The sequence below is a fragment of the Pteropus alecto genome, unplaced genomic scaffold (assembly GCF_000325575.1).
Source record: "Pteropus alecto unplaced genomic scaffold, ASM32557v1 scaffold106, whole genome shotgun sequence".
NCBI lineage: Eukaryota > Metazoa > Chordata > Mammalia > Chiroptera > Pteropodidae > Pteropus > Pteropus alecto.
The window spans coordinates 13,202,510-13,219,793 of NW_006442103.1; the positions used below are offsets into that span (position 1 = coordinate 13,202,510).

General features: G+C 49.7%; 1 protein-coding gene across 5 annotated transcripts in view; it reads right to left on the reverse strand.

The window, feature by feature from the left end:
* Positions 1-7,681: 7,681 nt before the first annotated feature.
* Positions 7,682-17,284, reverse strand: part of LOC112469043 (synaptotagmin-6-like) — a 13,325-nt gene continuing 3,722 nt past the window's right edge. Inside the window, exons 2-5 of one of the 5 annotated variants that reach the window (XR_003042459.1) lie at positions 15,562-15,733; positions 14,036-14,165; positions 10,820-10,887; positions 7,682-9,222 (exon numbers count right to left, since the gene is read on the reverse strand). Coding sequence is in view for 2 of the 5 variants with exons in the window: in XM_025038494.1 (XP_024894262.1) it covers positions 13,475-14,165; positions 15,562-15,733 (863 nt within the window). In the remaining 3 variants the exon portion in view is untranslated. The other 4 variants (XR_003042457.1, XR_003042458.1, XM_025038495.1 and 1 more) reach the window with 4 other exon arrangements.

Consider the following 17,284-nt stretch of genomic DNA (forward strand, 5'->3'; position numbering starts at 1 on the left):
TGTTCCTTACAGTTGAGGGCAAGAAGGTGGGTGAAGGGCAAGGAGAATGGATCAGTGGGAGGTCCCCACGGAGCAGTGGCAGCACCCAGCCCTCTGGGGGTGATGCTCATCGTCTCCTGTTCCTGCAGCCTCCAGGACCTCCTGCTTCTGAAATATGCGCCCGTGCTAACCTAGTGGGCAGAAACCAGAATTGGTGGTTGTTAGCACAGACCTTCCAGCTACAAGGAAAAAGAATTGTGAGATATTTGACATTTAGAAAGACAGCTGGAACGAGCGCGATATCGACTGACACATTCATTAAATGTCACCACTTTGTTTCTCGTCAATGCTCAGTGCTTGAGTTATTCTAAATTAATTACACAGCCACTTGATTTATTCCTCACATTCCCCTCCCTGTTCTCTCCCACCCTCTCCAGGCTTAAGAGCAGCATCGCGGCTTTGTTCTCAAGTTACCTGGTGAAAGGGGAACAGGCCTTCGAGGAAAGAGGACTTTGTCCAGGCAGCTGCGCTGTAATGTGCTCTTAGGGTGCAGACTGGAAGCCGAACCTGACCAATGCCGTGAAAGCGACTACACTCCTACTTCGCAGATGTGCAGAATGAGGCTCGGAGAGGTTATGGGATCTGCCCAGGTTGGACTGGGGAAGCTGGGGGAGCCAGGACCTAGGCTCTTGAGTTTTCCAAATGCATGGTTGTCCAAGGGATGAATCCATCCTCATGTGGCGAATCTGGCAGGAAACAGCATGCCATGCCAGGTAGCCACTGGGATGAAGCGACTAGAGAGTACAGTTCTACCCGCATCTTCACTGCCCGGGAGAGAGTGAGCCGGGAACATCAGGGCAGCCACAGGTTTGAGACCAGGAGGCAGAAGAATAATTCTGCATAGTAAGTCATGCAATTTTGGGACCATTTGGGAAAGAAAGTTACTGGTAATTTAAGGAAGACAGTGTCTGAAGCTTGTCTGGTACTCTGATTTCACAATCTATTTTCACTGCGGTGCATCGTTGTCAGTAATTTCTCCAGGGAGATGAAAGACCATGGTACAAAGGGCCGTAGCCCTTTCAACTGTGATGAGTTGGTCGCCTGTTATCTCAGGAACTCATATTTCCCCCAAATGCTTAGAATTTCTAGCCAGCGGTTTTCATTCCTAATTGCCCCAGCCTGAAGCATCCCCGCCAACCTGGCTCAGGCACAGACTGCAAGGTGAAGCTGCAGAGAAAAGAAATGTTATATGTCTCAGGATGCCTGAGGCACCTGCCCACATCGGTGCTCTGGATAATCCTTGATGTGTCACCAAACTTTCCCAGTCTGTGCAGAAGAGTCACCTCAGGGAAAAGAGTCACATATCTCCCCACTCCAACCCCCAGTACTAATTCACTGTAAGTTAGTTGTCCTCAGCTGAGATGCCTGCAGGAGGAGAGCCACTGCTCCAGAACCGAAAGGAAAGAGAGGGGAGAAGCCAGGAGGGCTGAGCTGGCCTGGGTGAGCGTCCGAATTTGCAGCGTTCCTCTGAAGCCTCGGAGGTCTCCCGTCTGCCCTCTCCCATGGCGGCTCATCGTCCGGTTTCCCTTTGCATCGAGGCCAATGGCACAGGCTTTGTTTGGAGCAGCGTTCTGTAGAGTAATGAGTCCTCCTGCCCCGACTGAGCTCAACACCGCCTTCCAGTTGAGCTGCTCAGTTACAGCCAGACTTCCCCGCATTGTGCAACACAGAGCACGTTTATGGGATGCCTGGCTGGTTAGGTGTGTTGGGAAGACTCCACAACTCTTCAGCTGTTCCTGGAGGAGTAACTGGTGTAGGGGATCAAGTTAGCACACTTGACTGATGGTTCACAAAGAAGTCATTGCAGGGCTTTCTCCAGCAAGGGGCGAGGCAGTGATCTCAAAGGGCACATTTAGGGGTGCATAAATTTAGGGGTATATGCATAGATGGCTGGGTTAGGCGATTCTTCTCTAGGATGCCTTAAATCTCTGGTATATCTCTAGCATTGCCCTTACCGCATTATAGAGTCATTTTTAATTTATGTGTCTATCTCCTCTGAATTCTGAGCTCCTTGAAGAGCTGTGTTTTGTTCGAAGGCAGCTTAGCATCATGCTTAAGTGTGCGAGTTCTGGAATTTAATTATCTGGGTTTAGTTCTGTAAACTTGGGCAGGTTTCTTAACCTCTTAGGATTAGAGGGAGAATTAAATGAGATAATGGGTGTAAAGTACTTAGAACAATGCCTGACATATATGGAGTGCTTAGTGTATGTTATTTATTATTAATTATTAATTTGTATGTCCTCGGCCGTACCATGTTACCTGAGAAACACTAGGTGCTCAACCTGTTTGTTGAGTGAATACCTATGTGCATGCAAAAAAAGAAGAGAGAGAGAGAGAGAGAGAGAGAGAGAGAGATGAGCCTGCATTCATGGGAGTAAGTTCAGCTGAAGTTCTTTTTTTCCCCCTGGGTTTTTCATTAATTAATTAATCAATCAATTAATTATTTATTTTTTTTCTCCCTCTTTAATACCCCCTTCCCGCCAAGAAGTTCTTGAGTGGTCAGTGACCGAGTAGTGCAGGAGAGGGAAGTTGAGTTGCAGAGCTGAGTTTAGTCGGCAGGTTGGGAATAGGGCCAGGACATTCGCCATTGTGGGAGATGACTTCCATAGGGACCTGGCAAGAGTTGAATTTAGTGTAAAAGGTCTGGTTTGACCTCCGTGACGTGCTTCATCTGGCATCAAGGATCACAACACATGTTTATCAGTAGGAACCCCAGAGGTGAGGATGGGTTTGCGGATAGAATGTTAGCAAATGACACATTATAGTTTCCTTAAGAGTTGGTCCTTGTAAATACTACCCAAAGCAATCTGCAAACTCAATGCAATCCTTATAATCCTCCCAATAATTTTTTTTGCAGAAGTAGATTCATCCTAAAATTCATATGGAATCTCAAGGAACCCCAAATAGCCAAAAACAATTATGAAAAAGAACAAGAGTTGAAAGATTTACAGTTCCTGATTTCAAAAGTTACTACAAAGCTACAGTAATCAAAACAGTGAGTTACTGGCATAAAGACAGACATATAGACCAATGGAACAGAATACAAAGCCCAGAAATAAATTCTCTCGTATATGGTCAAACAATTTTCTACAGAGTGCCAAGAACATCCAATGGGGATCAAACAGTCTTGGCAACAAATTATGTAGAAGAAAATGGATATCCACATATAAAAGAGTGAAATTGGATCCTTACCTTATACCATATATAAGAAATTGGCTCAAAATAGATCAAAGACCTAAGTATAAGAGCTAAAACTATAAAACTCTTAGAATAAAACATAGGGGGAAACATCATGGCATTGGATTAGGCAGTGATTTCTTGAATGTGTCACCAAAACCACAGATAATGAAAAAATAGACAAACTGGGCTTCATGAAAACTAAAAACATTCGTTCATCAAGTGACATGATTAACAGAGTAAAAAACCAACACAGAATGGGAAATATTATTTGCAAATCATAAATATGACAAGGGATTAATATCTAGAATATACAGAGAACTCCTAAAATTCGACAACAAAAAATCCCAATTCAAAAATGAGCACAGGACTTGAATAGATGTTTTCCAAAAAATATATACGAATGGCCAATAAATTCATGAAAAGATATGCAACATCGCTAATCAGTAGGAAAATGCAAATCAAACTCACCATGAGATATCCCCTCACACACACTAAGGTGCCTACCATCAAAAACAAAACAAAACGAAACACCAGAAAAGAGCAAGTATTGATAAAGATGTGGAAAAACTGGAACCTTTGTGCACTGCTTGTAAATGAGAACGTCAAACGTTGCAGCTACTATGGAAAACAGTATGATGGCTCCTTACAATATTAGAAATAGAATTGCCATGTGACCCAGCAATTCTCCTTCTGGGTTATACGCCCAGAATTGAGAGCAGAGACACAAAGAGTTATTTGTACGTCCATGTTCATGGTAGCATTATTCACAATAGCTAAATGTCCCACTCAAATGTCCATTGATGGGTGACTGGAAAACAAAATGCAGTATATACACACAATGGAATATTACTAAGCCTTAAAAAGGAAGGAAATTCTGACATATGTTATAACACAGACGAACCTTGAGTACATTATGCTAAGTGAAATATTCCAGACACAAAAGGACAAATTTCCTATGATTTCGCTGATGTGAGGTACATAGAGTAGTCAAATTCATAGCGACGGAAAGCAGAGTGATGGTTGCCAGGGGCTGGCAGGAGGAGGGAAGGGAGAGCTGCTGTTTGATGGGCAGAGAGTTTTACTTTTACAAGACGAAAAAGTTCTGTGACTGGATGGTGGCGATGGTTGCACAACAGTGTGAATATGTTCAAAGCCACTGAACGGTACACTAAGAATAATTAAAATGGTAAATTGTATGATATGTATATTTTACCACAGTTATTTTGAAAGACAAGAACATAGCCGGGGGGCGGGGTGGGGGGGAGAAAAAGAGGTGGACTTCTGCAAATGTGGGTGAAAATAAACTTGGGAGTCAAGTTACAGTTAAAATTGTGAAGAAGCATTTTATAAACAATCATTTTACGAAGCCCTTGCTCAGTCGTGGCTCATCAGCGTTTGCATCTTCGGCTTTGCTTGGGCACCCCTCCATTGTTATTCCTATCACGCTCATGGTCCTTGACCTCTAGATGTTGATGGTTCCCAGAGAACCTCTCTTTGAGACTCTCCTTGTCGACTTGTCCCCATGTGGCAGTTGTCAGCCTCCCATCTTCACATCTCACTTTGGTGTGTGGGCTTTCTATAAATTAACCTCTCATGCCTGATCTCTCTGCTAGGCTACATCTCGAACTGTAGCTGTCTGCTAGACATCCCTCCAGCATCGCAAACTCAGTGTGGCCCCAAACGGACTCATCTTTATCCCCCTTGTTCTGCTGGGTTTCAGGTTTCTACGGAGAAAACCGTCATTTTCCTGGTGTCTCAAGCATAAAAACATACAGTGCTTTTGAATCCCCCTTCCCTCTCCCTGTCTTCCAGATCTGCTCAGCTGTCAGCCCTGTTGCATTTTCTGGCTGTGATCCCCACATCCTGTATAGCGCCCCCTACACAAAGCTCTAGATCAGAGGCCTTTTCCTTCTCGAAGGTGTCACTCATTCTGCCCAGCTGTGATATTCTTCCTCAGATTTCTGTGGCCTTTTATTTCACCTCCCTTGATACCTTGGGCTATAGTTACTTATGTTGCCAACTTACAAGACTTAAAGCTTTTTGCCTGGCCCAATCGACAGCCTTTGATTTCATCCAAACACTGTCCAGCAGTGAACAGTGCAATTTCCCTTTATTAGTTTCTCTGAATCGGCCGTTCAGCAGCGGTCACCCTCCATGGGTCTGCTAAGTTCACTGTGATTTTCCCAAGTGCAGCTAACCAAACATTTCCGGTTCTTCTTCCCCTGGGTGCTGGAACCTCTTATGTTTTGAGAGGCCACAGGAGTAGTTCTGGGCAATGAACTGTGAAGGAAAGTGACATGTGCTCTTTCCTTCCAGAGCATTGAGGCCAGTATAAGACCTTTCTGAGCTCTTTTCCCTAGGGCATGGCGACTAGCAACGTTTGGGATGTTGGCTGCTCTGTCATCCTGAGTCCCTCTGAATAAATCCCTGAGCAGAGACCCCTTGCTGGCCTGTGATGGACACCTAGCATGAATGACAAATAAGCCTTTGTCATTTTCAGCCACTGAAATCCGAAGGCTGTTATTGCTGCATGACGCAGCCCAGCTAGCCAGACACATTTACCCCGTTGGTCAATCAGCACTAGATCCGATGACTAGCACATCACCAAACCCTGCCGGCTGATGGGTGACCAGATGGGAATGCGGAAGCAGGCGGAAGCTGCATCTGTAGGCGGCAGAGTGCTTCTTTCAGGGTTCAGCCCCCTTGGTGGCATCTCACTGTGGAGTGCCAGTGACTTAGATGCAGATGTGCAAGAACAGGCGGTACCCTCTGCTCTCTTCTCTACGGGCCGCCTTCTGAATTAATTAAAAGCTGGGGGTGAACGGAGAGATATTCTATTAAGTTAGAATGTTCTTTTTAAATTTTCAAGTCTTCAATAGGATTTTCTTATCACTTGGCCAAGTTGTATTTTATGAGAATTAACGGGAGTCCTCCCCTGGTGGGCAAAGCATCGCGCTTTCCAGATATGAGTGTGCGACCCATTTGCCCAGAGAAGCTTCGGCATCTAGAGGGGCTGCTCACTGAGCCAGACAGCTGAGGAAACAGCTGAGCCCCGTGCACCAAACGCCCTGCGAGCCACGAGCCTGACAAAACACAGGTGGCTTCCAGCCATATGGGGCATGCAGGTATTCCTTGGGCAGAATGAAAAGCAGAGGAGAGAGCCGTCTGCTATACTCTGATCGAAGGGAAGTGGTTATCTATGCGAAACAGGTGAAAGAGAAACGCTCTGCAGTGTCCTTCCTGTACGTGATGACTGATAAACCTCAGGGACACACGAGAGAAATGGGTGAGGACAGAGATGTCATTGAATGAAAACTCCAGGCTGTGACGGGGTGGCAAGACATGAAGCAGTAATTAACAACATAATTTTTAAAATGATGATGTAATTAATTAACATCCTGAGTATGTAGGGGGTGGCAGTGGCAGGTAGCGGGGGGTGGGGGAGGGTGGGCGTCTTTCAGCCCAGAAACACTGCTAAATAAAGGAGAAGGGAACTCGGCATTTAAAAAAAAAAAACTACATGCCAAAGGCCTGATTATCAAGACTTCAGCAAAGCTCACAAGATCAACCCAAGAGGTTTCTCATGGCAGAGGAAGCTGACGAATGAATCAACCTGTGTTTCATTTTATTCGGGAGCTTGTAATTCATTTTATTCTCGTGTGTGGGGGATAGCTATTGGGCTAGATAATGAAGTTGGCAGACGTTCAGCTTTCACTCCCATCTCGGTTGAGGACTGGTCTCCCCTAAGGACCCCAAAAGCCTCCTTGGGTGGGCTCCCAGCCTGTGGAAATTCACATGCTGCCCAAGACTGCTGGAACGGGAGTGCTGTGGGAGCTGACCGTAATCTGCTCAGCAGGTGACTTTCCGAAACCGCTGTGAGGCTCACTTGTGTGAATGAGCCTGGACAGAATAGGGGCCGCAGAGAGCAGTGGCTGGGCCACGACTCACGCTGACCACAGTGAGAATGGTCATCCCGCCTGCCTGGGGGTTTGAAGATGACAGCTGGACAGCTGGCTATGCATCCTGAGCTCGCTTCTGGAAGGACCTCTTCACACTAGTTTCTGGGCTCCTTATAACCCAGCAAACTCAACTACCCCTTCATGGGTGCAGGACCCATAGCATCCATGATCGAGATGGCCATCTTGATGGGGTCAGTCAAGAAGTGGATGGCCTGCTGGGAGTCTTGTCGTGACCTCGGGGTTTTTCTTACTCTCAAGCGACTTTCCAACCAAGGCTATTGATCACAAGACGTTTGGGGAGAAAACTTACCTTTATACAGCCGCCCCCTGCCTAGGACTCAGTACAGGGTGAAGTTTGGGTTTATCTACATTTACATTTTCTATGCTAAAATTTTCTTTTGCCACAATCTCCTGTTCCCTCATGCCTAATCCAGTCATTTTTTAAGACCGGAAGGTGCTACCCAAAGTTATAACAAAAGAGAAACCTGAGAACTTGGCTTAAAATGAGGGTCACTTTATTGAGTTGCGGCTCCTAAAGCATGTGACACATATAAAGAAGACATGGGCTGTGTGAAGAGCATTGACGTCCTTGACCTTCCATTGCAGGAATTGGGTCTTCAGCACACTTGCCTCTTGCAAGTCACACACACGGCTCTGGAAATTGGTGTTGTCTAGATACAACTTGAAGTGGAAACTCACCTCCATGCAGTTACCAGGGCTGTGCAGATGGCATTGAGCAAGTCGACCTAGCTACAGGGGGGTTGGTGGGAAGGCCACTGTTAACGCAACAGAAAAGTACTATTACATTACGGAATAGTTTAAACTCTTTTTTTTTCCTAAACTAAATTTGGCCTAAGGTAGAAATCTAAAGGGGAAAAAAAAAAAAACCTTCATTACCACTGAAACAAACAAACAAACAAACACTGAAATACTTAGTCATTTATAGAACTAAAGTTTAAGATGAATACTGTCCCAGAGTCAAGGGGCTGAAATAGGTTTACGATGACTTGGTTTCGATCCAGAAGATGCTCTTCATATAACGATGGACTCTACCTATTACAAAACTCCTCATTCAGAAAAGAACATTTTACCAAGATTTTTCTTTGATCTGCATAAACGGCTGCTTGATATTTCACAGAATTATAAAACCACGTATAACGCAGAAATCGTCCTGGAACACGTGTACCTCCTTTACTTTACAACGAAGGTTACTTTCGAGAACAAAGGTGCTGTTTTCAAACAAATGTGGTCATTACCTGTGGGGCGCAAGGACACACGGCACATTTGGTTTCAGCAGAACCATCCCTACAGAAAGTGACCACGTTCTCACGAGGAACCAAGACATTTCCACACCATGAAGGAAGGCGGTGGGGGAGGGGAGCAAGGAGCCCTGCATGAGCAGCTGAGTGTCCAGACACCGCAGGACACGCACGAGTTCAGCGCGGGGCCAGGAGCCCCCATCTCGGCTTATGTCACATCCGCGAAGAGCTTCGAAGAGTCGTCCTCAGCCTTGTCAAGGCGCTGACTGGTCCGCATCATTCCTGCAGGCTGCTGAGAAAGCAGCACAGATCCACCACTTCCTTCTCCTCCAGGGGAGTGGAGCTCGGTGGACACGGGATTTCAGAAATTCAAGCCATCTTCCTCCATAAGACAACTATTTTACATTGATTTTGCGGAACCGGCTTCTGGGCTCTCCACGCTTGTTTTTTCCCCTCTACTTTCTTCTTCTTTTCTTGACAGCGGATCCATAAAAAGCGAAAACCACAAAAAACATCACCTTGGGAGACAGAGAAGACGAAGACAGATCGGACCACACGACAAGTGTCTCGGCCTTGGCCTACGCGGGAGCAGTGAAGACCGCAGCGAGCGATGTCTGCTCCGCCGCCACCGCTGCTCAGCACTGTGTCTAGACAGCTGGACAAGTGCGGAAAGAACGGGGCTGAGTCCCGTCCGTGTCGCTCGGCCGCGCAGCTCATGGTGTCGGAGGTGGCTTCGGAGAGGGACTCGAGCTCTCGCTGTCAAAGCTGGCAGCTCGGCCCTGCCACTGGCGGGAGGAGAAGAAGCTGGTTATTGGTTGCCAAGGGAATCGACAGTTCAGCTTCCAAAACTTATCTGGCCCATGCACTGAATTTACCTTTCCCGGCTTCTTGTAAGCTTTCTTGAATTTTGCTGTCAGCCATGCAAAAACATAAGGAAAATAGCTTTAGGGCTCTTAGCTGGGAATATCTGACTTTTAAAGAAGACCTATTGCACAGAAAAGTGAAGCTTTCTTCCGAGTGTGTGTGTGTGTGTGTGTGCGTGTGTGTGTATGTGCAGTGACTGAGCCATTTCTGAGTGCTTCAGCCATTTTTCACACTGAAAATCGGATTACGTTAGCAGTGAAAGAGGCAGTCTGCAGAGTATGCCCTTACTGCCAAGAGCCCACAATCATGAATTATTAGCACTTTGTCTGGGAGCCGTTAGTATAGCTGAAAATCTGACACTGCGTTAGCTCTAGGTTCTCTTCTTCAGCTCTTCAGTCTGAACGCTCCGAGGGGCGTTCGCCTGGTGCGGGTGATAGCAGCCCCCCTTGGGCGCCCCCACCCTCCTCCTTAGTTCTCGTCTCAGGTTGCCTCTCACAGTCTGACCCTAACCCTTCCATGAAAGTGGGTGATGTAATGAGTCGGGATGGAGCGAAGGGGAGGGCTGAGGACGGACAGACCCAGGCTCGAACCGTTCGGTCCTTCTTTAAGCTGGTCAGTCATGGACAGAGCAGTGTTTTCTGGGCAAGGAGCTGACCCTGTGAATATGCTTGACCTCTCTGGGGCTTGTGACTTCAAAGCGAGTCAGCGTCCACTGCTCACTCCATCCTTTTTGTGAGCTGAGGAGACCCAGTACTCTCCTAGGTTCCCCAAAAATAAGGCTCCAGAGATAGAGAGAGAGGTTAGGGAGGGGTCAAGACAGCCTTTCTGAGCCTGAAGTTCAGTCCCCTCCCTGCTTCTCGTGAGCTTCGGGGGTCTCCTCGTGGAGCGATGGGGCAGAGCAGACGCTGCACCTCGCGTTTGTGTATGTATCGGGGCGGGATGGGGAAGGACACAGTTGTCCTCCCAGCACAGCTATTTCTAGACAAAGCCAAGCCAGCTAAGGAACAGCCCACGTGCCATCCAACGTCTCCTGTGGAGCGATGGGAAAATCATGACGCCGAGGACAGACCCAGACCTGCCGAACGCCTCATGCTCCCGGCTCTGAAGAAAGCGTGTATCATCCTCCCCCAGGCTTAGTTCAGGGCCCCTTAGTGCTCCCTGTCCTGGCCAACCCGCAGATCTTCACAACTAACCAGAGGCTGGACAATCGGGTACTGACAACCGCGATCACATGACCTAAGCCTGAGCAATCTTAGCGTGGCAGACCTGGAGGCAGGCCTGGGGGACCATCTAGTCGAAGTCTCTTGCTATTGCAGATGAGCAAATGGAGACACAGAGATGTCAAGACGCAGCCGGCTGGGGGTGGGGCCCGGATCCAAAACCACGTCTCCTCACTCCCTACTCAGTGCTCCTTCTGAGCTGCCTGCTGCCATCTTGGCATCTGGCCACACCAGGGGAAGAACGGGACACGAGTGTAATAAGAAACCTAACCTCTTCGGGTCCACACCAGGTACTTACTCCTAACTCCGGTGGTAGTCTCTCTGCTTGCGGCATCCGCGTGAATGCAATCACAACCGAGGGTTTCCCTGGTGAAATAGTTTACACAGATAAATGCCCGGTTGTTGAGCCCATTTTGACTTCTGACTCAAGCGTTTCTTAACCAGAAGGTGACATACCACGATTTGCTTTCGTTTACCAGACCTTCGTTTTAGAAGTCCTACTTTTTCTGTTACAACCTTTAATGTTGGTAAAAGGTACGTTATAATTACTGGCTTCTCCCCTGGGTTAGCCTGCCACTTAAACAACCTGATTGATAGGTCCATTCAGGGGAGAAAAAAACGAAATAGCTACCCAGGGTACCTGTCTTTCTTATATAACAGCCCAAAGAGAAGGCACATGGAGCGTAATTGTTGATCCAGGACAAATGAAGAAGGCACACGGGCTCCCCTGCCAACCCGGATTTCTCCTATGAAGCTAAACACAGGGAGGAGATGGGGTCCATGGACAGCGGGAAGGGGAATGATCCCGCGAGGCTTATCACGTGGCTCTGACACAGCAGAGAACCGGCCCCAGCACACAGGAAGGTGATCGTTCAGGGGTGGCTGCGTTCCAGTAAGATCTTTCATTGTTCTGAAATGGGTCCCCTGCCAACAGAGATCTGAAATCTCTGGCAGATGATCCGAATTTGGCCGAGCCGGAGAAGGTTGCTGGCCAGCCTGGGCTTTGTGTGTGGTGACAGCGATGACCCCGCGGCATTGGGTAGCAGCACTGAACGCAGCCACTGCCAGAGAAGGAGGCTCGCTGTGGCTTAATCAATGTGTATTCGTGGAAAAAAATCCCAGCAGGGAAAAATACCTATCAGCTAATTTGTTCCCCTCGACCTTATTTAAAACCCCCAAACAAGCGAGCAAGTATGGTGCCCTCTGTTCTCATTAATAAAAAAGAAACGATCACAGCGCTCGAAACTCTTCTAAGAAAAATGCGATCCAAATGCGGAGTGTGTGCAAATGTGACGGACGGCGTTTACCCTCCCGGGAGCTGGAGAGCGAGATTTCTCCCCATGTTCCACAAAGAGGAGAAACAAACCACGGGAGCAAGACTCTCGCTCGAGGTCCAGAGCAGGACCCAAAATAAGGCAGGGCGTGAGCTCCGAGGATGACCGAGAGGGACGCGCAGACACAATGCGTCCCGTGAACGCAAAGAACGTTCCCTCAATATCAGCCCGGCGGGTTTTCGATGCGTGCTTATAAAGGTGCTTAAACTGCGGGCGCTCAGGGTGTGGATACAAATTTTACATGGGTTCGAACCGATGAAATCCTGGATTGCCAAGACGGACGTCATTTTTGGCTTCTTCGTGCAGAGATGATCAGCTGAGCAGAAAGTGGTCGGCTCGTGAGTGGGGGAGGGGCAGTCCTGGGAGACCGATGTTCCGAGTCAAGAAAAAAGTAAACCCGAAGGATGTAAATCAATTTATTTCTCTTTTCGTTTTCCATATACTGTTCCTTTCCCTTTCCTGCCTCATCAAATATTCATTTTCAAAGGCTTGATTCTACTTTATCTTTCTTTTGTAGTCTGGACTAGTGAGTTGGACTCACTAAAGAAATAGGATTTTGGAATCAATTATTTGGCTCAATTAGCTTGTATTCATCACGAAAGAGAGTGATTCTGGGGCCAAGTCCTAACATCTCCGTGCTACCTGCACCCGCCCCCAACCCCAGCCGCTGCCGATCGCGTCCTTCCAGTTTGCGTGGACAGCCCCGCCTGGTAACTGTGACGGGTTGTCGCAGATTCAAGATCAGAAAAGGGGGTACAAGATGCCGGCTCCCCGACTCAGTCATCATTTAGGATCAGAGTTGCCTGGAAAAGCAGACATGAGAGGCGCCTACACCCTCATTTCACCAACCGGGAAAATGAATAGCAGAGTAGGACGGTGAGTGGTCTCTGCCTTGCTGCCCTCACTGGCCTCGAGGGCTGCAGGCGGGAGCTGTGCAGAGCACGCACCTACCTGGGGACGTAAATCACATAGCCCCGCTCCCCTGAGGCCTCCCCCTCCCGCAGGATTCCACGTGTCCGGTCCCCTCAGCTCCCAGTCTCCCTTGAGACACCTCACACTGCTGCAGACAGGTGAAAACGGGCCTGTCCACCCCGAGAAAGAAAGGGAGCCGGCAGGTCCTCTGGTTTGCTGCCCACACCTTTTTTGTATCAAGTATGGGGAGGGGATTACTCTGTTTTTAAGGTGATTCTGCTTTTAAGCTCAGGGGACAGGTGGTGAAAGGGATTAAGCTTTATTTTTTATTAGATTTTCCAATTTTATACACCTCTCAAGACTGCTACTCTTGAAGCCCGTTAAGATGATCACCTGGCTTTCTAGGATATGGATTGGGGTATGAGATATTCAAATTGAGGGTTCAAGCATGCATGGCCACCCACCCACCCCCACGTCCCGACGCGTGTGAGAAAAAGCAGGCCTGGGGGCCACCCCGGTGCCAAGACAGGATCTTAGACCGGCGGAGTCCGGTAGAGGTGGAGCAGACTGGAAATGTCTCTGGAGGGGACATTTTCCTTATGGCTGAGAAATGACTGGCTCAAGGTTATACGGCAAGTTGGGAGGGGCTGAGGTTGGAGCAAGACCCTCGGGACTCCCCAGACAGTGCACTGTCCGTTCTCTCTCTGTTAGGACCCGGCCAGAAAGTGTGACACCGTGAGGCCCTGCTCACCCCTCCGACAATGGTGAGAACCAGCACTCAGGAAAGCGGGCTCTGTTCTCGGGCCAGCTCCCTCCAGGCAGTGCAAACTGCCCCCCACTGTCTGACCGGAGCCTCCGGGAACTTTCTGCTCTGACGGGGGTAGAATTTCTTGCTGAGTTCTGATCTCACCCCCTTGGGCCTTTCTCCCCCAGGACTGACTTGGCCCCGAACCTGGCGAAAGCTCCAGGCCTGGCCCCGTGGGCTGCTGGGAAGGCCTCCAGGTGTTTCTTTTCCATTTAGAACTCAGTGTTGCTTTTGAGATGCTCAGCATCAGAGGCCTTTTGCCAGGCAGCTCCCCACCATTTTCCTTCCTTTCCTCTCTGCCTGTTACACTGGGGGAGAAGCGCCCAGCCCCCACGCCCCGCGGGAGGGGCCCACAAAGGCGAGGCCTCGCAGCAGCCGCCTGCCATTCTCCAGCGCGTGGCCATGCAGCAGACATGCTGGGGCCAGGCGCGCCCTCACCCACCTCTTTGAAGGATTTCTTTACCTCCACCAAGGAGTGCCAGTGCGCAATGGGCTTCCGCGGGTACGCCAGCATCTCGTTCCAGTGGTCCCGGCCCAGGCCGTCGGCGCTGATCCCCACGCGGCAGACTCCGATGATCTCGTTGTGGCCCACTCTGAGGGAGAGACAAAGGGCCCGCCCGGCGTTGGGGACCAGACATGCTCGCAGAAAGGGGGGCCCTGGGGTCTGGGACTCTGCCCTGCAGAGAAGGGCCGCGGGGTGCCGGCGGCAGTGACGCTTTGCCCAGCCTCCTCGGGTGGACAGTGGACACGGGCAGATGAGCGTGAGGTGGTAAACGCATTTGAAGTCTCAGGAAATGGTGGGTAGATGGCCTGACTTTGGGGAGTTGGAGGGTTTCGGTCTCTTCCCTTGTCTGACTCGGCTCGCATGCCACACCTGCGCTATAGACACAGCATTTGGAAATAAAGCAGCCTGCTCTGAGCGCCATTTCTCCACACCCCCGGCCACTGGGATGTGATTTACTCACGCAGCAAGAACATCAATCATCCCTCAGCTATGTTCACCGAGCACCTACTATGCCCGAGAACTTGTGCTACAATTCCTGGATTGAGACTTTACTGCATGGTTTCTTTCTCCTTCGGCCAAAGTGACAAGTGCAGAGAGGAGCCGTAGTGGCTAGAGCAGTCAGAAAATATTTTTGAGCCAGACTTGAATGAAGAGCAGGATTTGGATAAATGGAAGACAAGAAAGATGTCCCCAAAAGGAGAAATCAACGATGGGCATGCTGGTTCCAGATTATGGAGAGCCTTGAGAGTCCAGGGGAAGATCCTGGATGACAGGAGACATCGATGGTTCTTGAGAAGGGCAGATCCAGGAGGAAAGTGGTCTTTGATTAGGAAGGCGTGCCTTTAACCCGCTGGCTGGGTTGAGGCAGGGAGGAGTGATGGAGGCAGGAGTCGGCGGGAGCCTGCACAGCCAACCCCGAGCAGGAGTGGTAGCAGCAGCAGAATGGGGAGGACAGGGAGGCATTTTAAAGTAGGGGTCCTCAACCCCCGGGCTGTGGACCGGTACTGGTCAGTGGCCTGTTAGGAACCGGGCCGCACAGCAGAAGGTGAGTAGCTGACTAGGAGCGAAGCTTCATCTGTATTTGCAGCCGCTCCCCAGCGCCAGCATCACCGCCTCGACTCCACCTCAGATCATCAAGCACTAGATTCCCATAGGTGCACCGGTCCCTGGTGCCAGAAAGGTTGGGGAGCAATGTTAAAGGACAGATGATAGGACTTGGTGCCATATGGAGGAATGGGAACAGGCAGGGGTGAACTCAGGGGAACTGATGGGCGGAGCTGCCTGATGGAATCGGCACTGAGAAGCAAAGCTTGAGCTTCTGCCTGAGGGAACCTGTGCTCTCCAACTCCTGCACGCTTCTCGGGTGGAGTCAGATTTGAGGCCACGGGGCACCTGAGCCATGAACCACAAGGTCGGAGGTCAGGGAGCCCTGTGCTGCATTGGGGGCAGGGGGTGCGGTGAGGGGCAGGAAATCGTGTACCCACCGGTCATAATCCATAACGGAGATGAGCAGGCTGACTTGATCCATGTTCTCCGGGGGAATGTCAAAGATGATGGCCTCATTGTAGACGGGATTGAGCGTGTTCTTCTTTATGGTGGTTTTCTTCTTCTTCAGCCTGCGCCCGTCACAAAGCAGCGACACTTTGACGTATGGATCTGTGCCGACGGCAAGGGAAAAGTGTGTATTAAACAGATGTCCTCGAACGTCATTAGCAACAGAGGGACAGAAGCCCTAGAACTACTGTTGCTCATCAGATGGTACCGGTGGGTTGTTAAAATAATTAAACCACCTTGTATTTATGCAGCACACCTGTCTCTGAGGACACCCTGTGCTTAATAACAGAGTCTTTAGCAACCTCAGGGTCCTTGGGAGAGCGCTTAATGGACTTGCACCAATGGGGAAGCTGGCCCCACATCAGACAGGATGCCGTCCATGCCCTAAATCTCAGCTCCACGATGGCCGGCTGGCTTCAAAGGGCGGTGAAGCTGAGCAGAGGCACTCTATTCCTTCCACCTCCTTGGAGTCTTTTTCTCCGGGGGGTTTGTCAGCATTATTAACCAAAGGATGTGGGGTAAAAATAGAATTCAATGACACCCAAGGAGTAGCAACATGTCAGAGTAAATGAACGGTGACAGTCACAGTGACAATCACAATGCTGTTCGTGTCCTCCCCACCGGACAAAAGGATTATGGGTCCCATTGTCCCAACAAGCTAATTTGCATCTGGCTTCCCAAAGGGGAGCAGTGGCCCTGCCCTCTGACTCCCTGGGAGCCATTTCCTGCCCACTTCCGGGCAGTGGCGGAGGAGGGCGCTAGGGCCTGGGGCAGTGAGCCAGGCGGCTCCTCACACAGGGCAGCCAGTTGATTTTTCATTTCTCAGTGGGGTCTTGGATTCTCTCCATCCCGCGAGAAGACAGCGTTTTACTGGACACCTCAGGCCTCCCACCTTCGTTTCTTCTTTAGTTCTCTGAATGGGTATTTTTCATGGTCATCTTTCTACCCTGGAATTTTCTACTCATCCAAGTGAAGTGACATCTATTGTATCTCATAGCACAGGTGTCTCGGTCACCTTCATAATTGTTATTTATGCCGCACAGCTCAAGAAGTGGGAGGGCGAGTCACAGGTAATAACAGCTTTTGAGACGCTGATGTGCTGAGACACCTTCTTGCCCAGAAGCCAGGGCTCATGTGACTCTGTCAAGAGGTGGGGGCCAAGCAGCCCCTCCCGGGCTCCTCGATGCACAGGCGTGTGGTGCGTCGCCCGGGCACCCCAGCACCCAGCAGGCCCTCCTGCTTCCCGGGCATAGTTCGGGTGTCAGCCGAGGCACACAGCTGCAGGGGAGCTAGAGAGAACTGTGACACCTATCAGAAACTCCAAGCCTTAAAGGGATTTCGTAGACACCCAAATGAGCCACTGACTAACCAGTGTGACAGTGACATCTGTGCCTTAACCATGGGGACACTGGGTTTATGGGTTTGGGAGACCGTTTGGGAGGTGTTTAATCAACCAGCTGTCCCTGACGACCCATTCGAAAGGGCCCTCCCTCAGGAAGACTTTCAGTAAAAGGGAAGGAAGCAGTCAGAACCGCTGTGGGACAGCTTTCTGCTTCTGCAGGCTCCATTTCCTGGGGATACACCCGGGACAGAGTTCAGGCCAAGCAGAGCAGCGGGAAAGATTTCCCAGGCCTGTGTCTTCAGCCTGGCAAC